This window comes from Styela clava, chromosome 14, assembly GCF_964204865.1.
Source record: "Styela clava chromosome 14, kaStyClav1.hap1.2, whole genome shotgun sequence".
Lineage (NCBI taxonomy): Eukaryota > Metazoa > Chordata > Ascidiacea > Stolidobranchia > Styelidae > Styela > Styela clava.
In genome coordinates this window covers 2,493,965-2,518,522 of record NC_135263.1, presented here as the reverse complement: position 1 = coordinate 2,518,522, position 24,558 = coordinate 2,493,965, and the positions used below count along the sequence as shown (strand labels likewise).

At 36.2% G+C, this 24,558-nt stretch overlaps 1 protein-coding gene across 4 annotated transcripts; it reads right to left on the bottom strand.

The window, feature by feature from the left end:
• Positions 1-298: 298 nt before the first annotated feature.
• Positions 299-23,650, bottom strand: LOC144432162 (uncharacterized). Of its 4 annotated transcripts, XM_078120290.1 has the most exons (21): positions 23,546-23,648; positions 18,606-18,781; positions 18,066-18,360; positions 16,754-16,918; positions 16,298-16,486; positions 15,697-15,783; positions 14,466-14,615; positions 14,163-14,232; positions 11,768-11,851; positions 11,085-11,153; positions 10,197-10,316; positions 9,620-9,700; positions 8,843-8,959; positions 7,590-7,658; positions 6,954-7,037; positions 6,090-6,182; positions 5,586-5,666; positions 4,745-4,819; positions 3,769-3,870; positions 2,414-2,483; positions 299-1,740 (listed from the first exon to the last, which is right to left on the bottom strand). In XM_078120290.1, exons 3-21 carry the CDS (start codon positions 18,330-18,332, stop codon positions 1,677-1,679), a joined length of 2,037 nt encoding a protein of 678 aa, XP_077976416.1. In that variant the 5' UTR covers positions 18,333-18,360; positions 18,606-18,781; positions 23,546-23,648; the 3' UTR covers positions 299-1,676. The 4 variants fall into 4 exon arrangements, with proteins under 4 accessions (XP_077976416.1, XP_077976415.1, XP_077976418.1 ...); XM_078120289.1 differs by lacking the exon at positions 18,606-18,781 and having other exon boundaries at positions 23,546-23,650; XM_078120292.1 differs by lacking the exons at positions 8,843-8,959; positions 18,606-18,781 and having other exon boundaries at positions 23,546-23,650.
• Between the last annotated feature and the right edge of the window lie 908 nt (positions 23,651-24,558).

Below are 24,558 nucleotides of genomic sequence, written 5' to 3'. Positions count from 1 at the left end.
GAGTTTGGAGACTTGCCAAGTGACTCAGTTAGTATTCGTACCTGAAATTATGACCTAACCCTAACCTGGCACACATACCACGTTCCGGTGTCCGCCGCCTTGGTTCACATACTTCGGGAGTACCAAAATTCTATGTTGTGCGTCTCATGGTTTCAACCAGTTATTTGTATTTAGCCCTCCTGTACCAACGGTTTCACGCCCTGCTGTGGCTACACTATGATTGCCCACAGCCTATCTGGTTTACAACTTACACAATTTCTTTCACCGAGTCCCTTCTCTCATCAATTAATGACGGTCGTAATGTTAAAATTTATTTCTGATGCTCCATACTGTCATATAAACATCATGACAAATAAAATAAACATCTTTGAATACTTGGATCCCATCACACAATGACATTGGTAACGTTAACGAGTATTCCTGATGCTCCATAACGGTATATAAACATCACATGATATAGAAATGAGCATTTTTAAAATATTTGAATTATATGATTGCTGATCATTCATCTATTTTCAACTGTTATTCAGTAATTTTTTTAATTTAACAGAAACGGGGTAGCCACCAAAATGTATGAGGTCGGTAGAAGAATGTATCAAATAGAAAAAAGAAAATGCTTGAAACGGAGCACTAGTTTTAATTGTGTATGAATATCACCGGTACAAAATCGTTGTAAAAAAACAGTGTCGCATAAATTCAATTCAAAGTTTGGTAGAATTTGGGCTCCGTACAAGCAGCTACTAATAAGTACACGTTTCAACGGTCTATTTTGTGCAATTAAACTATCATATGTGAAAGTGTAGTGATACCTTTTGTCACTAAAACATGACTTACTGATTTAAAATGCATAGTTTTTTCAACGCTTTTCATACAATTGGATTTCGATCTTGCGAAGGCCGCTTGTTCGTTACTTTAACATTTGCGGTTTCCAAACTTTTCGATCGTGCGGTGCCAAATTATCAAAAAAAATATATGACGGCGCACTTATACAAAAAAAATGCTGCCTTCTGATGAAACTCAATTTTTTGATTGTTAAAGTGTACTTTATTTTTTTAAAGTGTATAAACATTCGGGCCTAAAAAATATAAGCAAAATTTCAGTGCGCCGCTGCGCTACCTTTGAAAACCGCAGTTTGAACCATAAACACTTTGGTGCAATATTCATTGTCACGGCATAATATTTTACTTGAATTTGCCATGTTTTTTTTTTCAACGTTCTCAAGATTACACCCGACATTAGACGCTATACAAGCTCCCACTGATACCAGCAGCTATTCACATAGACATTTTTTATCCAGTACATTACACTCTGAGATAAGTGGTGGACACTTCCAATTTGTCATGTCAACATCATTAGGCTCATCGCCATGACTGAGTTTAATTTTGTTCTCTCTTTTGCCACACGTTTGATTTCTGGCAATATTGTTCTGTAAGCCAAATTACGGGTTCAATAACAATCGTTTTCAGTAATACGAATGATTTACCGATTTCTCTGGTTTGTATCGAGCCGTACCTCCAAACAAGGCTCTATACAAGCAGTCATTGACACCTGAAAATCACCAAGTCTTTGGAGAAAACCGAGACTTTTTATGCCCGGAATTCCCAGCCCCGTTTTAATCACACGCTGTGCAGTGTCATGGAATGTGGATGGCAATTGCGATTGGATTATATCGCTTGTTACAAGTTCTCGCGAGCATCTTCAAAGTTGTCCTCGTCCGATGCATCTTCATCTTCAGGGTGCCTGGAACGAAACAAATAAAATGTGCAATGAATACAAAAGTGGAACCAATTACAGATATTGCGGTACAAATTTGTAGAATTTTTTTTTGTTGCCGAATAATAACACATGTAGAAAAATTGTTTTATTTTGCTTTTTTTTAAATTGGAATTTTTTTTAAATCAACGTCCCGTGATCTCAAACAGAAGAGTGATGGTTGCAATAAAAAAGTCGCCACATTGTGTTCATTTTGTGACAGATATGTAAATATGATGACATGAGATGAAGTAATTGAGTGGAATACTGGCCGAAAGGTGGGAAATTGGGTTAATAAAGGGATTTCCATAAAACGGGTGTTAGATGGGAAATCAATTATCGCAGCAGAGTTCAGCACCCTTAGTATTTTTAGGCTTCAATTGTAGAAAGATTGGATTTCAAGCGTAATTTAACAAACCCTTAGATTTGGAATTTTCATTTTAAATTTTTGACTGAAACGAGTTGCAAACGCCAATGTTATCTCGGCGTCATTGGTTGTACTTGAAGTCAATATTTACTCCAAAATTGCAGGCCTGATTAGATTATAAATTTTCAGATTAGATGCGATAGGCAGTGTCGGAGTCAAAATTTCATAATCTACATAAGCTACACTTCCAGCCCCGATTTCATAATCTACCCTCAGAAACAAAGCCATTTTTACCTTAAATTTTCTGCTGGTTGGCAGTGAATTCGCGGATTGCCTTGGTCGTCTGCATCATGCTCCATTTGATCTGTAAAATAATTTCGGGGCGATGAGTAATTTTTCTTATGAATAACGTATGAGATGAAGCGTCAGATTGAATTACCACTAGAGAGCGATCTTGAGATGATAAGCATGGACTTGTAGGTATATAAAATATTTTGTGTAAAAGTGCATATAAAGCTATACGAATCGATTAGTTTAAGTATAAAATGAAACGGGACTGACGTCACAGATTGCGCAACACGATTAACTATCGGTAATCAACACTTTTGCAGTGTGGCGTAAAATGTGTTCTTTGTTTAACGGCTGTTTTGACACAATATCGCAATTATTTTTTCTTTTCAGGATCCATAAGTGAATGTGATAAATTGCTTGTTGAAAAAAAATGCTGTGAGAGGTCTGATTGAGTTTTTTTGGCGATAGGGGGTTCAATTGCAGAATGACGATCGATCAAAGAATTAACATTAAATTTTGTGTCAAACTTGGAAAAATGCATGTCAACTCGGCATGCTTTCAATCGTTGAGCTTTCTGCTCCTCAGTCAACTCAAGAGCCTTTGGCATCATTTTGGCACACACCTTTCGCATTCCCAAAGTGTCAACCAAAATGGTGCGGACCGTTTCTTTGTCCATCTCAACTTCTTTGGCAATGACGCGAATTGTTAAGCGACGGTCACTGCGAACCAACTGCCGAACCTTTTTGATGTTGGTATCAGTTGTGGAAGTGCAGGGCCTCCCTGACTTTGGATCATCTTCTCTGCCTTCCACAAATTGCTTGTGCCATTTAAAAACTCTTGTTCTGGACATGGAAAAATCTCCATAAACATCACGCAACATATTCAAAGTCTCATTCGTCGTTTTTTCTGAGTTTGACACAAAATTTAATGTTAATTCTTCGCTCAATCGTCATTCTGCAATTGAACGCCCCCTATCGCCAAAAAACTCAATCAGATCTCGCAAAGCAATTTTTTTCAACAAGCAATTAATCACATTCACCTATGGCTCATAAAAAGCAAAAATAATTGCGATATTGTGTCAAAACAGCTGTTAAACAAATAACACATATTACGCCACACTGTGAAAGTGCTGATTACCGGTGGTAAATCATGTTGCGCAATCTGTGACGTCAGTCCCGTTTCTTTTTAGCCTTACCTCGTATGTTATTTGTCTATAAAAACGCTTGCTCACTTAAAAATCTTCCTCGTAAACGGGTCCAGCCGTTTACGACACGAGGAACTTACCAGCCTTGCAAAGAGCTTTGATAGTAGTATAAGTATAAATATCAAATATAAACTAATTATAAATTTGAAATTACCTTCTGCTGGGACCTGCTGAGGTCTATTGTTTATAACATTCGGTCTGTTCTGGTCTCGCATCTCCATCCGAGAGTTCTCCATCAAAACATTAGATGCATTGACTAACAACAGAATTTCATACATGTTAGATATGATATTCGAACACAATTTACTTAAAACTATTGCGATTTTGAGTAGGGGTAAGTAACAGTCATAACAGACTTGTGCATGTGTTATTGTACATTTGAGTGATTTTATAGGCTCGTAAACTGAAACTCGTATATCTATTGTTTTAGGAATATTCGGAGTTGAATGGGTTTCCCGTAAATGGACGTCCCTCTCAGGATTATTCAGAAAGTACCCAATTTTTGCATTGGTAAAAAATTTAGCTATAATTAACGATAAATTGCGGCACGTAAAACAAACACACATTTATGCAATGCGATATGTCAGTTCGTGTTTTGTACTCAAAAACTAACGTGGCCGAATGTCTTATATTGTCCATAGAGCATAATTCTTTCTCGAGATTAACAATTTTTCCATTTTATGACATGAAATCGAAATATTTCGCGACGCACTCGAGATTCTATGGAGACCGCTGGATTTGGTAGTATGTAAACCCAGATGGCGTACAACGGGACGTAGTATGTGTACCAGGTTATGGTTAGGCCATAATTTCAAGTACAAATACTACGGGAGTCACTTGGCTAGTCCCCGAACACGTAATAGAACTAAAATAAGAAAAATTGGAATAAAATTATGGCCTAACCCTAACCTTGTACACATATTTCTTCCAGTATCCGTCATTTTGGTTCACATACTACGGAAGTACCTTGGGTTCCATTAGTTTAAGTTCAATTTCGTTAGATTTTTAGTTGATACTCGTAATCAATTTAACGTAGAAAATCGATCCAAATTGATGCGGTATAACATCAATTATTAATCAATTTTATTAATCCCGAGTGTATATAGGATTATTGAAAAATATAGTCTCACCGGTTCTGTTGTCGTTTATAATAACAACACGAGCTCCGTTATTTCGCTGTGCTTGTCTCATGACGTCTGTCAAAACTGAAAAATATGAAAATAATCATAAACTGGTATCGGTAAGTTTCCTATCCAGCTAAATATGATGGGTCATGCTGTATAAGCACAGACATTTTGTTTAGAGATAAGATAAAATAGGGAAAAAATCATAAAAAAAGGCTGTAAAAGCAACTACATGTTGGATGATAAGCATGAAATCTGACAACATTTATTTAAAAATATTTTGAAGCCACCAATAACACAATTTTGTTTTTTGTGAACTGTTTCACTCTTTTATTTTTTTTATTTTTGCCTCATGCGGGTCACTCAAAACTGATTTTTTTCATTGTTACAAATTTGAATGATATTGTATAACCAAATAAGACTCGCGTTCATATAAATACAATACCCTTGGCGTTCAAACACATGTACCTTGCCTGAAAAAAAGCTAATAAAGTAATCTTTAAAAGGTACTCCCGAAGTGTGTCAACCAAGTTAGGGCTCGGCCCTAATTTTATTCCGATTTTCCCTATTTTAGTTCTATTACGAGTTCTGGGACTGTCCGTGTTAGCCAAGTGAATATGTCCCTGCCCATAGGTTTCAGTCCCTTTACACAGCTTGATGTAAAGTAGACAAACAAAATTAGTTTCCTCAATATTGGTACACACACTTCTGGAGCGCCCTTCAAAAAAGGCAAAACAAGTAGATGTCTGATGATTAGTATTAGTTTCAAAGTTTATTTAGCAATAGACCGCAATATTTTTTCACTTTTCTTCGAAAAGTAGAAATAGCCAGTAATAATTTTACTTACTATCTTGAGAATAACAACCTCTTGTCATTGGTCGCGTTGTATTGTTGTTTTGATTGTTCCCGGGACCTTGTCGCCGCTGATCTAAAAATAACCATATGAACGATTGTTTAATTTTTGTTTGTGAGTCAAACTCAAAATTTCCAACTTCTAGATTTAACAAAATTTCCGAATCGAATCTCGAATATTTGTGAGTCAATGGGAGATATATAATTGTATGAGACATGAATTACAGAAAACATAGAATAGATCCCTCAGACAGACCATTGGCAAAAAAAAGATCAAGATGGCCGTGATTCGAAATTTTGCTCTGATCCGATTCGATAATTTGCTATTCGATTCGACTCGAATATTCGATTTTAAATGCCGAGCCCTAACGACTACCATTGAATATGAGCTACATATGGACAAAGGTACTACTGAGTCAGTACATGTCGTTGCCTCAATTCAAAACGGTCAGGAAAATAGTGCCCCCATTCTATTTGGGAAATAAATAACTTCCCTTACTTTGAGGTAAGGCGGCTCCGGCTGATCGTCTCGACATAGTATTGTTTCCGCTAACCTGATTGCGCCGTCCACCACGACCGCGCGATGAGGCACCTGTAATGTAAAATGAAAAATTTCGTTAGCAAATGATCAGCCAATTTAACACAAAATAACTTAGTAATATAAATTTTGCCCCCAAGGTCAGTTATTAGTGGTGTTTTTTTTAGGAAGTGAATAGCTCTGGATAACATCCTGTTACTGAACTACCTTCCACATTATGATTTATTTATTAGATGTATTCTAGGTTAGATCAGGTTGTTGATCAAAATAAATACCAAAAAATTAATTGAAGGACACAAATAAAATGATTCTATTAGCTCTGGAAAAGCATGCGCTGTTACTGTCGCGCATTGATGTATCTTGTACGGGCCAGAATTTTTGTTGTTTCGGCGTTGCTTTCCAATGAAACACTCTTTGTTTAAGGTTGTGAAAACAGTTACAAGGTCTATACGGTATTACAGAGGTGGATAAGGTTTTTGGACCGGGGGCCAAAAAGTTTGCCCATCTAGACTGGCGATCCATGTAAATATGAAGTAAAAGTTACATTTTGTGGGAAATATTTACAGTGTTACAAAAGAAAAAGTGGAAAAGGATAATTCTCATGCCAAAACTCAATTTGATAGCAATCCTAACAAATTCCTTGAGCTGTTTTTCGCAAAAACAGCAAAATTTGGTTTTAGATTGGTTGTGACACCCTCGGGCCACCAGATTGAATACCAAACGGGCCGGATTCAGTTTGTCCATGTCTGTTCCATACGCTAGAAACTATAATGCCACGGCACATTTTTGGCGACTTTTATAAGAAGTATTCGAAATGGCACAAACCTTGTCTAGGATTGACTGAACGTTCGTTTCTTTGAGGTTCAATCGAGCAGGATAAAGAACGATGGCTTCGACGTTGATTTCTTTCTGTAGCAAAAATTGAGGAGGAATTGCAATGCATATAAATAAATGAAAATTGTTGCTTGTTAGGCACGAAATGTAGGTATGTAATGTTTTGCAAAGTTGGTGTTCTTGTTGTTGGAAACAAAGTTATCTATGAATTGTTTTTGGCAGAGAGGGTGCGCTTTTATCCGCAACAAATCTATTTTAAATGTTTGATACTTAAATGTGGAAGAAGTTGCCAGAAAGTTGCTAGATTAGGATATCTGAAATAGAATAATGATTTTAGCAAAAAATTAATAACACGAAACTTTCATTCGTTTTTAATAGAAGGAAAAACTACCCAACAATCCCTAGGCTCAATTAATAATTTATAAACTACGAATTCTGAATTTGTACTTTTGTTGCTCAGTGACTGTTATAAGAAACTGATAGACAACAAACTAATAGGAAAAACTATATTATTCACTATTTCATTACATAATTAGGCTGTCTTATCAGCTTTCCTGCTTCGGAGGTGAATGAAAAATGCTAAAATATCTCATCCTATACAGATTCCGAATAAAAGGCTTTACTAACCAATTCCTAGGTCTACAAATTCAGGTATCAATGAAGTACGACTGACTGGTTGAACGACATCTTCTTGAACTGAAAAAATAAAAAATGATGTGTTTTTTCAAATTGTTTTTATTTGTGTGTAATTCGTAGAGAACTTTCAAATCAGGGAGCAGAAGTATCTTTCACTCAGTGGTATGATATAGGAAAGTCGATAAATGTGTACCAAACAACCTCCAGTGCGGATATAGACATACCAGGTTATCAAGCATTTTCCCGACTTCAAGGTTTTAGAGATCTTGAAGGTAAAACTTCCAAAGTAGCATAATATTTGGATATGGGAACAACTGGCAACAACATTACATAAATAGCCTATGTGCAGCATACTCACATAAATAAAATAAAAAAGAACCACTTTAATCATTCGAAAAGCAAGTTTTTAGATACATCAATGTATAGGGTGTATAGTCTTAAAATTGCAAAGGGTATTTATCAATACCATATATTGTTTTGGCTCTCACAGATGTATTTAAATGAAGTAAAAATACTTAAACAGTTACTGATTAAAAAACAACAAACCTGGTTAAGATATATTGAAAACTGACTTTATAGGAAAATTGAAATTGTAAAGGAATACCCTGTACTTGCTTATTAGTACATGTCATTTGTGGATGTCTTAAAACTTTACCTGTTGTATATGTGACAGCCTGACAATTATTTGCGAAGGAAGATATTCAGCTATTCAAATACCTAATGGAGCTATATATACACATCCCTTTCGGAGCGGAAGACTTGAATATATTGACATGGTGGCTTAAATACCTTATGTTCAAATCTCATGCCCACGTTCCCATTAGAGGTGTAATAAATTTCCTTACTGTGGTCAACGTCTACTTGCTGAACCTAGTAGATTTTGTTCGTTCCAAAAATATTTCCACGTATTAGTGGTTACTAACATTGTTTAAGCAAATCTGTGTTATAGCACGTTCTTACACTCCCCCTCCAAACAAGGCTTCATAAAAAGCAGCCACTGATACGCAAAATGTTAAAATTAGAGTTGTATTTCCCCAATTCACCTCAGCAAATTTTAGTGAAAGAAAATTCCAAACAAAAAAAATGCTCAGTTGACAGGCCTATTTTGAGAGGACCGGAATATCCCGGTTCTTCAGTGTATATTTTGTAAAGTGAATTACACCCTCGGTGATGTGGTATATGTTCTTTGTCCCTTAGAAGTGAACATCCCAAAACGAACTGAGACAAGCGCATATTTTTTTTACCTTGGTGATCTGGTTGTTCATCTGCATAATCGAACTGATACTCGGAGCCGAAACTAGATCTTGCTCTTGCTCTTTGTCCGTGACTAGCAGAAGATGGTAGTTCTTGTTCCCGTCGTGCTGTGTGTACAAACGTAATCGGTTAGTAGTAAGCATTGTGGCACATCAAAAAAAAATCGGGAATCAGCTTACTGCAGAAGGGATGCTGGAAATTGACGTAACTGCGGATGGCATCGGCGGTAGAGATGACATCGGCGGTAGAGAAATCGTCACATATAAAATTATTATTTTAACATTTCAAGTTAGAATGATTGTCTCGTATTTATTCGTGAGGAAGATGGAAGGCCGTATTGTACGATAAATTTCTCCCAACTCGGTTATGAAATATTTTACTAATGTATCCAATCGCATTAACTTTTTATACTGCTTGGTTTTATCGGACACGAAATGTACCGCGATCGTTATGTTAAATTCTTGTCGGAGGTTGTTGTAAAAAAAAGTTATTTTTAAAATAATAAACCAAACGTTTTCGAATAATTAATCAAGTAATTAGAAAGCTACTACTTTTATTTGTTCCAAGTTTTTCAGGAATCCTACGGGCCCGATATTGAAATTTGATGCATTTTAAAATTCTCAGGCACACATGATATCGGTACAAATTTTTCAACATTTGGCTTGGATTTCTATGACAAGTCATATATGTCCATAGTATATTTGAATTGTTAACTTGCAATTTCCTATTATCAAATCTTTACGTTCTTAATGACGGGAATGGCTTACCGCCATACTGAATTTCAGATGGAGCTGCCTTGCAATCCTGTGGTAAACAACTTTCGCCAGAGTTGCATGCCATTTCACATTCTAAAAAAAAATTCTGGATCAGACAAAGATAAAATGTCGGAATAAATTTATGGCCTAACTTTAATCTGGTACACATACTACGGGAGTAGCGAAATATCAATATCATTAATCGCCTGAGTGTAAATATACGGCAACAACATTTGGTTTTAGGCGGCCAGATTTAATTACCCAACGGGTCGGATTTGGCCTGCGAGTCAAAGTATACCATGTCAAAAAGTCAGTGGTATTATAGAACTTAAATATTACTTTCTCGGCATATAAAGGCTTCAGATTTGATCATAATTGAACTCTTAACCTCAATTAATCACCTCCACCTGTATAATAATGGCGTATCAGGAAAACAGTGATCTCCAATGATTAATAAATAATAGTAACATAAAAAAAAACACAAACAACACAAACTTTAGAATGAATTAGGACAGCGTGCCGACGTACTGTTATGAAACTTTACAAGGTACCAGGCACTGGAATTCCGAATGAATTTTATTATGTCTACCTTCTGGTTCTTGATGAACTTCTGCTGCGACGAACTGGGAATACTTGTTAGGACTCCGGAAATCAATCTTATTCTGTCGAATTGTTCCACTGCTTGTTGGCGTTGTACTACTGGATCGAACTGTCAAAGATATGGAGAGACCATCAATATACATATAACAAGAGAACAATGTTCAAATATTAGAAAACGAATTTCAAATGACTGAAGAGATGACAACAAATGTTAAAATGTTTGTAACGAATGTCATATCAAATTGCGTTGTGAACAACAACCATAATTAATCAACAAGAACAACAACAATCCAGCAAAACACGATATATGCCTCACTTTTTTCCCAATAGCACCATTAGATTTGGATTTCACTGGGCTTGCAATAAGCTGTTAGTATGATGGGTTTACACACTTCCCTTCTACAAACTGCTACCATCTTTTTGATTCTGTATCACACAATACATTACATCATGGAGGTTGGACTTGCTTCGATTAGGAATCATATTCCAACCAAAGTCAGTTCCTTGAATATGTGCGATGGCGCAAAGCGTACAAAGTTGGTGAACATTAGTTTAGAATTTAGATGGGTCCGATTTTGTTGAATAAGTTGTTAATAAAGATAAATTTTGGGCCAGTGTTTTGGAAATAGGTATACCAAAATACGTTACTCCCGAAGTATTTAAACCAAGAAGGTGGACACCGGAATGTAGTATGTGTACCAGGATAGGGTTTGGTCATGATTTAATTCCAATTTTCCTTATTTTAGTTCTATTGCGAGTTCAGGGACTAGCCACGTGACTCCCATAGTATTTAGCTGATAGTCTGTTTACCGCTGAATGGCATGTAACATTAAGATTATACCCATTCCCATTATATTCAAATCTATTCTTCACTCACTTTCCCCCTCTTGTTGCTCCAATACACTCACAGTCTCTTTAGATTCGTTGAATGTCTCCATCAGTGGATCTAAATCAAGAGAACATTATGAATATTAAATTTTTATGGGCTGTAGGACGTTAAGTTAGTAACAGGAATGTCAGTTAGTGACATACCCGGACCTCATAAATCTTTTTAAATATACTATGATGTCACGAATTGATTTTTTTTTACATTTAAATAAACATTATGAGCTTAAGCAAGAAGTTCACGCCTTGGTATACTCACGCCTACTGTAATAACTTGGATCTCAAAAGAAGTTACTAAAAAGCTCAAATTATATAAAATGTGACGGTTTTAAAAAACGTGCTGTGGAATCCAGTTTTATTTCCGAGGGGAGACCATGGCCGCATGACACCACGTCGCTACGTATTCTAGCCCATAATCACTATTTTTATTAGTAAAATATAATAAATATGCTCCTCGCTATGGTTAGCAATAATGTCTGAATATGTGGGCACCGATGTCTCCTCATGGACTTTATTTAAATTACCTTCTTTTAATTACGCGTTGCCGCACATTCGCCCGGAAAAAGAGCACTGATAGATGAAAATCCACTATTTTGGTAAAACATGATATTTAGAGCGCGGGAAATTCTTCCACTGATGTTTTGACCTATTTTAACTGTTTCACCAATCGCTTACTTGAAAATTGAGAAGCTTTATTCTTCTTACTCCAAAAGCCAGGAATAAAACCTTTTTTGTTCTTTTTTGTCTTTTCGTGCTTGCCTGAATGGAATTTGAATATAAAAACTGTTTTGAAAAAAAATAAAAAAACATCTCATCACATCACATCTCTCTCCGGATGAAGCTTAAAATTACAAGCAGTCACTGGTACATAGTTAGCTGCTGTGTTTTTTGAAATACTGTAATTTTTCGGCTACTCAATTCATGACACTTTCGGTTAATAATTTGAAGAAATTTGAATTCGAGTTATTAGAATAGCGACATACTAGTCGCTTATGCAGTCATTAGAAATATTATAACAACCTTATTAATTAATATAGTAGTGATAATAAGGGTCTAATTTATATAACATTTATCGTTAATGGGATAAAGTATTTTATGTTTTTTTTTATACTCGGGCACAATTTAACAATAATCTAAGCCAGTGTTTCCCAACCCGAGTCCGCGGTCTCAAATGAGTCCGCGGAGCGTTTGAATGAGTCCGCAACGAGCCATAAATTCACTGCGGGCCGCAAACGTTTTTGCAAAACTTAACCATCAGCCACGATTTACGTTGGAATTTACATAAAACATAAAAAGCAAGTTTATTCATATAACATTAATCGAGACAATAATTTCTGGATACTGAATGAGTAGAGCTTGGCATATATTCAAATATTCAAATATTAGAATAGCAATTTACTATTCGAAATTTGGTAACAAGTGACGCGACAGGTCACTTGCGCGATGTTTATTCAAACGATTGGATTTGGTCGTTGTTGTTTGAGGAATAATTTTTTCTGGTAGGTGTCAATGGTGGCAACCTAAATTTTCTAAATTGAAAAGCGGCAATACAAAATACGGAAAATAAAACTGAAAACACCATAAGTTTTTTAAAAACGAATTTTTAAACATTTTGCAAATTGCAAAATTTCGGGTGCTACCGTAGTATTCGTATCAGGGCATTTCCCCCAGAATTCTTTGCTTTACTGCAGGGTCGGGACGCTTCTATGAATTATAGTAACAAAACAGCTGTTTCAACGATTATATTCTTTACGCAAAAGAATTTATTTTGTTCAGACTAAATTATACCATAACCTAACAAGTATATAATTCACAATTACTCGTTGAATGAGTCTATAATTTAATTATAATTAGGCATTCAATGGCAACAAAACGCAGAAAAGTTGAACGCCAAGTGCAATTGGTTCAATATTCGCCAAGTGCAATGGTCAGTATTCGGGTGCTGCTCAAAATTTAACTTCTGATCTGTATGAAAAAATGTGATTCATTGGCCATACGCCCGGCTTTTAACTTTCTAAAAATATGCGCGGTCCGCCAATGACTTGCAACCTTTAATTTTGGCCTGCGAGCGACAAAATGTTGCCGACTCCTGGCTTTACTGTTGTACGAACAGCTCATATTTGTTGAATTTAAAAAAAGCCGAATCGCAGAGTAAAATGATCACAATTGAATTAATATTAAAGCAAGGTCATGAATATTTTTTATTTTTATTTACTAATATGCTAATTATATTTTTAATAAGTACTAAATCAAGTTGTACTTTCTAGAAATTTATAGCAAATAGTAGGATTTTTCTAATGGCGATAACAAATTAGCAAGATCGCAAATAATTTATATCAAAACTAAATATAACCGGGCAATATATTCTCACATTATTATGTTCGCAGATTGCCGTGGCATTTAAAAGAAGTAATGCTTTCATCTTGTCATAAGTCAACGCAACCGCGAGTGACCATGAACACAATTAAATTAAAATAGAAACACATTTTAAATTCTTGTCGTTGTCAAGGATTGAATATTGTGCGAGAGGAAAGGCCATTTATACACTAAAGAAGTCGGCCCTTTTAACAAAGGCTTAATTGCGTAGCATTTCCGATTTTGAAATTCGGAAAATTTCTGTTGTGTTTGGTTTTATTACTTCTTCACACAGAGTACGGTTGCAATAAACTCACGTTGAGTCCGCAAAGGTTTTCACCAGTGAGAAAATAGTCCGCGACCAAAAAAGGTTGGGAAACGCTGATATAAGCACCAATCTAATAGGTGCTCTTTCGTTTACTTCTGTTTATCCAATAACTTATGAAAATTGTAATAACTTTAATACTTTAATGAAATGTCTTCATTGCGTTGTGGACCCCTGGGGTCCACCAAGACCCTGTAAGGAAGTCCTGTACTAAGCGTCTTAACGCCCATCAATCCGAACAAGACCATGTACAATCGGCCACTTTTATCTCAGATATACAAGGAGCTACTCTTTTCGAATAGCCCAGAATCTCATCAACTCACCCATTCACCCCTCTCATCCCTATTCATTGGACCCTGTGTGAGATGACGAATAAAGCTTAAAACTGACCTGAAACATTTTGACAAGCTAATTTCTTGGATATACTTTCGACCATGTCTTCGTCCATTCCAGCTCTTTTCTAAAGATATAAATAAGAGTTCCGATTTGTAGTGCAATATAACTTTGCAAAATTATAACTTTTCAATCCCAGAGGAATAGTTTAAGAGAACAAGAGTTCATGACCAAATATATGGCCACAAACGTAACATGAGATGGTATCGGTTGGTACCATTAATTGTAAAGTGGTGATACTTTTCCCGAACAACAGCAACAATTTATCTTCAAATTTATGTTTTGAAAATTCATGCTTACCGTATCTGTATTATTACTTTGCTTCTTACGTTTTCCTCTCGACTTGTATTGCTGCCAAGAATCCAATCCTTTCCGTACCACGAATTGTATTACCTGCTTCTCCTTACGCCCGGTTGCTCGATTAAAACCCCATATGATGCGCTCATCAAACTGAAAAAATAAACATTTTCAATCACATAATTATAATCTTTTTTAATCCGTACAGTCTGTACAGACAGTTACATTATATATATATTATATTTTTAGGACTGTAAAATGGAGGAGATTCTAAACAGCAATTTCATTAAAAATATACTACTATTAGAGTACAGGTAGGGGCGTAGCAAATTTTCAAGAGGTGGAGTTCGGTATTTTTAGTTGCTTAGTTAAACCGTAACAGCTAGCGGGTCCTGAGATCTTTTATTACTTTTTAAAAACGGAGGTCCGATTCGCAAAACGACCCCCCCTGCGTACGCTCCTGATTACAGGTTGAAAGGCAATGGCTATTACAAATATTTGTGGTTACATCCCTCCGATTCGGTGTCAGCATTCATTCTGCTATTACTTTTGTAGACTTAATATTTTCTAAAATTATAACTAAGAGACTTGATTACCAGATATACAGACTCTCAAATGTCCGACGTTTTTGTGCATTATTTTTGAGGCGTCTTTACGCCTACAAATAAAAATAAATTTGTGCAAGATCCGCTGATGAAGGAACTACAATTTTGAAAAAAATATTTGTTTCTATGCGTTGTTTATCCACTTTATTTGTAACTTTCTGGGTGAGATGGTGACGTGGGGCTTGAACGCGATTTTGGGGGCGTATTTAAGCCTTCAACTCGGAATAATCTTGGACAAGGCTTCTACTGATATGTAAGTAGTTACAATTGGGAAGAACCACAATATTTCTAGTGATGCATACCTACTCGATATTTCACACTAAGAGTAAGATGGTAACAAGGGGCTTGAACGCAATTTGAAGCGTATTTACAGTACAATTGAATCTATGCCCAAGCATCCTATGATTTCTAAACTCTTGTACTCTTCTTTACTGTATCCCCATTTTTTAACATCCTGAATGACTTAGTGAGATTGCGTTTAAACCCCAAAAAACGATGGTCTCGTAGTATGTGCACCAAGATGAAGCATAACATGATAACCCTAACCTGGTACACATACTATGTTCAGGTTGTGCGTCATCTTGGTGCACATACTACGGGAGCACCGAAAAACATATAATGCTTCATACCGTAAACATTGATCTGTTCCGATGTATATCCATTTCCCCAATATACTTAACGGATGCAAACCATTTAATTTTCGGATGTTGACCAGTCTATAAATTTAAAAAGGCATATATAGGATTTTGCTCACACGTACTCACTCCTAATCAGCGGAACCCCAATACTTGACCAAAATCACGGGCAGCTATTTATATACCAAAATATATTGAAACTATGAAACAAAGAAGGTTAAGCCGAGTGTAGGCGTATGTGTCGTAAATGTTTGGATTCTGGTATTTATTTTATGGCCCCAGCGACATTTTATAATTCCCATGATCTGATATTTTTGTTAATGAGTAATCGAAAGTCGCAATTTCAGATCACTCAAAGTCGTTGTCAGAGTTTCGGCTAAAACTCAATATATAACATTTTATAGTTGGGTATTTCATGTCAGAATCGAAATTAAATCAAATATTTCGAAAACATCAGAATATGAAATTTTTGCAAAAAGTTTTTTTTTGGCTCGAATTCAGATGGAATATATATATGGTTCACAAAGTCATATCTATAATCATATCTTTTATGTTATCAACTTGTATTTGTTTTTCTATGAATTCTGCTTCTCACCTTTTTCTGACCCGATTTCAAAGCTTTCTTGAGATTTTCTTTATCTTTAGTCGTCAAATGTGATTTCAAAACTCCGTGACAGTTTGACATGTTAAGATCTTCAAAAATTCTTCCTTTTTCCAACATTTCTTGTAAATGCTCTATAGATTTACCATTCAGGGTGCTATCGTTCAAGTTGAGAGTTTTTATCTGAATACAAACACAAGAGCGATGCTCATATATATAGACACCAAGACCCAAACGACGTAGTAGGCGTATGAAATCTGTCACAGTCGACTATCGGTATCAGTCGTCACGATGTCATAAAAGAGGTTTTGCAAATGCACTTTAGACTCTAATTAAAGCGTGCCAAAGTCCAATTCCATAGCATATGTTTTGGAAATGTAGCATTTTGTCTTCCCTATAGAATTATTTGCTTTGTTTGATAAATATATCAAAATCAAAATTATAACTCACTTCTCTTTGGCTGTTTAGTATCCCGGATAGTAATCTTTCAGAATTATTTTCATTCAGTCGTTTCGGAACTTCGATAGAATTTACAACTCCGTGTGTGACCAGTTCCATGATGGTGTCGATACACGCGTCATTATGAACGTTGTCCAATAAGTCGAGGTGTACTTTCTGAAATCGGAAAAGAAAACTGTAATTGTAGCTTTCGCATGTGTACTCCCTGGAGTATATTTAACCACATTAGGGTAAGGAGAAAATTTCGGGTGCAGTTAAGTAACGCGCTATTCTACGCTATATTTTTTAATTGGCCTCTGTAGCTTTTGGTTCTTTAGTTTTTGCCGGTAACTTCTCTAAGAGATCAATTTTCTTTATTTATGAGTACGTGCGCCTTTGCTTTGAGCAATTTTCCTTCGAAAAATTCTCCGTGGCTCTTTAAAGAACAGTTGTTCTCAAACTCTTTTTTTAGAATTTGTCAAGACTCGCGCCCCGCCTCCATAATAACTAACTAACAATAAGCTACAAATCACAGATAGTAAGGCAAAAGTATGTCATATTCGAAAAACACGTTGGAAATACGTTCATGGAATGTAAATACCAAATAAAGAAATGTAAATATCTAAAATAGGGAGGACAAAATTAAATCTAACAAATATATTCATTTTTAATTAGTTTCACCGCCCCACCGATTGGAAACCACTGATATAGCAGATTGTGACATTGTTAAATTTAATGTCATCTGTTGCACAATAGATGTTACTGCGCTCCCATTCTTATCGTATTTTTTTACTACATGACAAAGGACTCGGGTCGCCGATATTTAATTGAACTTTTATTCCGTAATGCTGCCTTTACTGATCGGGGTTCTGAATTCGAGTTAGCCGTCTTAGTCGGTATTCAAGACGGCGTCGTATCATATAATTCCACGGAGTCAAAGTTAAATTTTAGGGCTAGAATTTTTCACTTTCAAAAATTGAAGGTCAGATTGAAAAACTTGAAATTATTTAAAAAACATTCAAACGATGTAATTTGTGGAATCATGGTTTAGTGCTTAGTGCATTTGATTAAGCTAAGTTGCTAGGGGCGACATATATTTCGTGGGCAATGTCGTGGGCAATGCTTCCAAAATAGTCAATCCTTGCATTGTGTGGCTAATTGTACAGAGCCTTGTTCGTGTGAGTCAGGGGGATTTGATTTGTTCAGCAGTCTAATTTGATTATGCGTAGTCAACAGTTGAAATCAAAAACTTTTTGAATCTGTTACAAAATATTTTTGACTTAGCATTGTCTACTTTATGCTAAAGCATAATAAAGATACGTACAAATAGACAGTCATTTTTTTTCATTGATTGAAGTATTTCCAATGTCTGAAATGGATCATCAAAACAAGATCGGAGTGATATTTTATCAATCTTTGAATGACCAATCACAGCTTTCAACTTGTTGAAATAATTACATGGAACGTGAGATAAACAGAGCTCACGGCCACATTTATCTGGATTGATCTGTTTCAGTGTTTCCAGATTTTTGACATTTTTCAGCGTACGGTCTTTACTGATGTGGGAACGTCGAGGACGAAGTAACGGCATTATGTTTGTTCAGTAATATTATTTAAATCTGAATGTAAAAACAAGAGAGAATTGGTAAAAATTGTATAAACAACGATCAAATGACTAATATGACCGCTACACTGTTAGTAAAATTACAGTAAAATAATAAAACGTTGTACCGAATGCCATATCAATAAGTATCTGTGATTTATAAAACAGAAAAATTTGGAATGAAATGTCGAGGTTCGTAGGAATCAAGTAAAAAAATTGATTAAATTAAGCTAAATATAGCCTTCCAGCGACATCTCCCACCTTTGGGTATTGAAAACTCGGTACTCCCGAAGTTTGTAAACCAAGATGTCTACTTATCATCTTCTCACCTAGTGTGTAATATGTTGGTTACGCAATGCTGAATCCGGAAAACTCCGTTTTGCAAATACGGTAGCTCTTTACTTCTCAATTTCTGCTCTACCAGAACCTCGTTAGCACTGAAAAATTCTTAATTATAATACCACAATTCTTCTGGATTTACGTGAGACTAATTTCCTATCCCTTTTTTGCTTCTGAGCTAATGGAATTAACAGGTTTTAGTTCACATTACTACAATTGAATCGCACAACAATGCATTTTTATTGACATCTTACAAATAGACAGTCAATCACATGATAGCATTCTTTAATAGTGAAGGTCAGCCCTGTCAGTACCCACGTTGTCTGGATTTTTCGATATTTATTATTAACTACGATTTTAAAATGGCTTTATAATCAAATAAGGGTGAATATTGAGACAATGTTGACATTCTAATGAATTTATTTTGGATGGTCTTCATAACTGCGTCATAAATCAGAGAACCCCCTAATCCCACGTAGTTGAAAATATCCGATAGTGTGGTAAACAACCTGACCAATTTTCGTTTATGGGATTTCAACCCGGCCTGAAAAAGGTGGTTTCCCCGGTAGTTAAGCACCGATACGTTACCCACTACGTAACTAATGTAAAAGACACAGAATTAACGATACCAACTTTTGTCAATATATCCCTAAACCGAAAGTTTACATTTCACAGTCCAATACTAAATATCCCTTAAATATTTCAATACACTCGTAACAGGACATGAGACTGTTTTTCGATACCCTGTTTTATATGACGACATATTTATATTTCAGGTATTTGATATAAGAATTAACTCAAATATGTGGACACGAAAGAAAAATGACTCACATGGCCAATCCACATGTTTACCGAATATTATAAAAAAAATATCATAAACCGCCTATTCACACCTTTTGCTACAAAAAGGCTGTGAACTATCGGTCACTGATAACTAACGATTTGTAAATACCGCAATTCATTTAAAAGACCGGAATCTTTCCAGTTCGGCATTACCTAATACAATTCATTACACTCTGGGTGATGAAGAAACATAGTAATTTGGGACCTCTTGAAGTATGCGCACCAAGATGGCGCACAACCTGAACTCAGGTTGGTTACCACGTTAGGGTTCAGGTTATGCGACATCTTGGTGCGCATACTTCAAGAGTACCGGAATTTGTCCTAAAATATAGGAAACTGCCACCACTGTTAAGTCTAAGACCTCGGCCTCCAGGCCGCGACCTCTATGGCGTGAATCAGACAACGCTGCGAGAAACATACACCATATAACAAGCTTCACCTTAATACTTAAACTGGGATGCTGATAATGAAATTGTTTACGTGTTATCTTTTTAGGTCATTATAATGTTACTCAACACATCTAGAAATGTCTATGTGTTTCTGCCCATCTACATGTTTTTCCTGACAATCCATGAAACGGTATATATCTGTACTGACCATTTATCTCTATATAACTCTACCTAGCGTGCGGCACTTTTTTTTTAAATATAGAATACCTTTTCACTAGCAGTTATCTCAACAGGCAATTTAAACCTAAACCGATTTTTATTTATTTTTATGAGAGTTTCTACTACTTTATCAAAGAAATCTTGCAGGCGCCGAGTTTTTTGTTATTAACTGGATTTATAAGAGATCTGGAGTCGGGGTCGAAATTTCTATCAATGTAAAGACGGAAACCAAAATTTTTACTATTCAGCGTCTGAATTGATTATAAGTTTCCCGACTTGCAGCCTTATTGACACATAATTTTTTTATTCGACCAAAACAAGTAAACACGCATTATTCTCGCAAACGGAATGCCTTTCCCTTTGCAAAGTGTCGTTCAAAAAGAAATTATTCTTTGACTTCGCTAAAGCGTAATAATTTCATTTTTTGTCATTTCACCCGGGTGGATTCCCCGGGGGCTAGACACGATACGACCCCACTACGAAACTAAAGTGAACGACATAGAAAAAACGACACCGCCCTTTGTCAATATATCCTTTAATCGAATGTTTACATTACCCCGTTATACACGATATCCCAGTAAATACCTCCAATACTCTCGTAAAGAAACATGGAATAATGAGGAACTGTTATTCAATACCCTGTATTGATATGACGGTCATATTTATATTTCTTGTTTTTTTTATTATAGAATTAACTCAGATATGTATACCCACGGAATAAAAATGACTAATATGGCCCAATTATTCAAATCTTAAGAATTTAGGATGGAAATTTCGGGGCACACAGTAGCAATTTAAGAAAAAAATTGGTCCCCTTCCGGGGACTTTTAGCATCCATGGCCCATATTTATCATCCTAGTGCAGGGGTCGGGAACCTTTTTGGTCAAGAGAGCCACAAAATATACATATTTTCAATTGCATTTCCGTGCGAGCCATATAACATTTCTTCACTTAATCAAGCCTGAAATGTTCACTCAAAAGTCAACACATACAATGTCTATATACATTTAATTTGATTTCTGATGCTGCATGTAGTCGCTGCGGGCCTTGAACGGTTGCTCACATGCAGCCCAAGTTGAAATCTACGATACTCATCACCCTTTTTCGTTTAGGCATCTCCGTAGTGTTTTTAAAACTCTATCGCTCTGTGATGTCACAATATATGTTCCAGAATCCCCTTGTTTGTCACAATGCCTGTCTGGTAATTATCTTACATAACATAGACATGTGCTGGACGCGCGTTCTCAAACGTATTGGGAATTTCCTGCCAAATTTGGCTATAAAAGAGTTTGAAATCTCGTAACAATAGTAAGCTTAGTCTTGGGATATTAGATTTTTCCGAAAGCCATATTCCGTCACTAAAAGAGCCATATATGGCTCGCGAGCCATGGGTTCCCGACCCCTGTCCTAGTGGTATTTATAGTGGTATTTTGATTGGAAGATTCTAAATCCCTTTATGATCGAACAATTCATGCACAAAAAAGCGAAAACGCCCCGTGAAATAACCTTGTTATCAAGCAATAAACTAGGAAGAACGGAGAGTTTTATTATAAAGTGAACAGTAAAATCAGTTTTGCGACTAGCATTGTGGCTCCTCTCCAACTTGCGGAGCCGGGGGCCCCCAGATGGGAACCGCCGCCCTAGATGATGAGAGAGCATGGGAATTGGACCCGAAATAGATCCCACTGTTAAATCTAACGCTTTAACGGCTAGGCTATCACGGCGCAAATAAGACAACGCTTCGAGAATCAGTTATACCAGCCATAAATTTTCAAAAAGTAGGTTCTGAAATTTCCAATCGACAATTAGACCGTGACAAATAGCGTGCCCTGAAAACGTGGGTTCCCAAGATTAGGAGTCTAAGAAGCGTTTTAAGCTACGAAAAATAAGCGATTTCGGTAATGGCAAGCAGTTAGAAATTTTCGATAGGATCGTAAACAACCAGATCTAATATCTTTTGTTGTCTTCACACTCGACCTGAAGCCATCTTTTGGGTGGCTGACTTTTTGCTTATGTATACAAATGAAGATCAATTTCGAAAATATTGATCAACATTCATAGGCTCCACACCTACTTGGGTATAGTTATTTATATCATCAAGAATATATCTGAAAGATAAAAAAAACATGTCTCCAGATGTCCAGACTATATTTTAATTTAATTCTCAGTTATTATCTTCATATCACCCAGGGTTTGCCCTGGGTTTCACATCAAAACTGACCTGTGACGTCACTCATATTTTTCTTTTTTTTGTTCTTGATTATTGGTTTGGCTCAAATATCTAGACATGAAAGTCACATAACTATTTTAAGCCAAGTGTTATAATAAATGTGCCTAATGCCAGTCGCCAAAATCAGCAAAATTTCATACTAATTGATACTAATATTTGGAGGTACCGGAAGCTTTTCGGTTCGTCATTGCTCAACGTAAGGTAAGCGCACAAGCAATACTCAGCCTACTTCATCTAAGGTAAGGCCGTAAGCGCAGAAGCAATACAAGCCTACATAAACTATGGAGTAAGGCCGTAAGCGTCCTAGCATGACACGCGACCGGGACGTTAGCGGCGGTGAGAGCCATCCATATTGGTTGAGTCGGCCGTTCGGAGTCGAGAACGGTCAACCCGAGAAAGATAATGGGCTATATTATATCCTGGGTGAGGTGCGCGGCATAGAATTTAAAGCTGAGATATGTAATCCATGATGGCAACACAGTTCAGTTCAAAACGCTTCCCCTCTAGGCCATTGCATCGCCGAATAAGATTGCGCTGCGAAGAGCAGGTACGTCATATATCCCCAACAGTTAATCAGTGACCCTGATACTGCTTACTTCTCATCTGTCTTTTAAGTCATAATAATATTACGCAGGGCATCTAGGAATGAATGGATTTATCCCAGCAAGCCACATATCTTTTCTAGCTATTTATAGTTGAAACCTGCCTAACTTACCGCAGCTATGCTCCTGTCCAATACTATGAAATACATTTCTCAAAAAAGGTTCAACTACGATAGGTAATGACTTGAGTCCTGCATTGGTTATATATTATTTATTAGAGAAGAAATTCAAACATAAATCGAAATAAATCTATTTCGGATGTAAATTTCCAATACTAATACACATTGTTGAAGGGGATCGAGTCATCGACTCGGCTCGAGTTAAATACCTAAATGGAATGACTAGAACAAGTCATCAACTAACTGTCAATGAGAATTAACGCAGTGATCGACTTGATTTCAAACTCGAATACCTGGGTTTTAAGGACTTCTACCCCAAAATACTAATAAATCAAATTCTAATGCTACGACTAGTTAGGTATTTTTATTCTATCTACAAATCTTTTATAGCGAAGGAATTATACAAACTATATATAAAAAGGAAATATTTTTGCAACCTCGTATAGTCTAAATTACTTACGCGTAGCCATGTTTATCCAGAAGGAATGAACATTTCATATACGTTTTCTCAGAGCGTCTTTGTCTATAGATCATTAATAAAACACGACTGGAGAGAAACAAATAGTACATCTACAAACAAAGCACGGAACACAGTTAACACAGAATGTTGAGTGGGATTCCAAATTTCAAACTATAAAAAAACCATTAAAAATTGTACAGCAATTAAAAAATAAAATTAAGCTGATTGGGCTTTCTTAAAAGTCTATCAAAGAGAGCTTGCATACGCCGAAGTTTTTAGTAGCTAAATTTCATTTTTAAAAGAGCTGCAGTAAGAGTCCAATTTTCCATCTACCTGAAGTCAAAAACCTGAAGTCGGTGCCATGTAAACCAAGATGGCGGCCACCGGAACGTAGTATATAAAATGAGTTTGGCCATAATTTCATTCCATATTTTTCTTATTTTAGTTCAATTACGAGTTCGGGGACTATCCAAGTGACTCCCGTAGTATTTGTACCTGAAATTATGGACTAACCCTAACTTGGTACATATACTACATTCCGATGTGCGCCATCTTGGTTTAAATACTGCGGGGGTACCAAATTTCATTTATTCGGCGACGGAGTCTATTATAATTTTAACCGACTTCACATCCCTGATTGACAACTACATTTTCATTTAATCAAAACAAGCGAACGCGCATTATCCTAAAAATTACTCTCTCATCTCTGCAAAGCATCTTTAAAAGAAACCTTTCTATGTTGCTTGCGCTATAACTGAATTGCTATACGGTAAATTTTTCTGGCCAGATTGTGGGTAATTACCCGGTTGTGAGAGAGGTTGGATCCCTGATCCATTACCAGTGGTTCCCAAATTGCGGCCTGCGGTCAACCAACTTTGGCCCCCGGTTAATTAAATTTGAGAACCACTGCAATTGGGAATTATATTTGTTTCAGACTTGAAGTTACTGAATTCCAAGTATTCACGTCGAAATCGGGAAGCTCGTGTTACACACAAACAAACTGAGTGTATTGT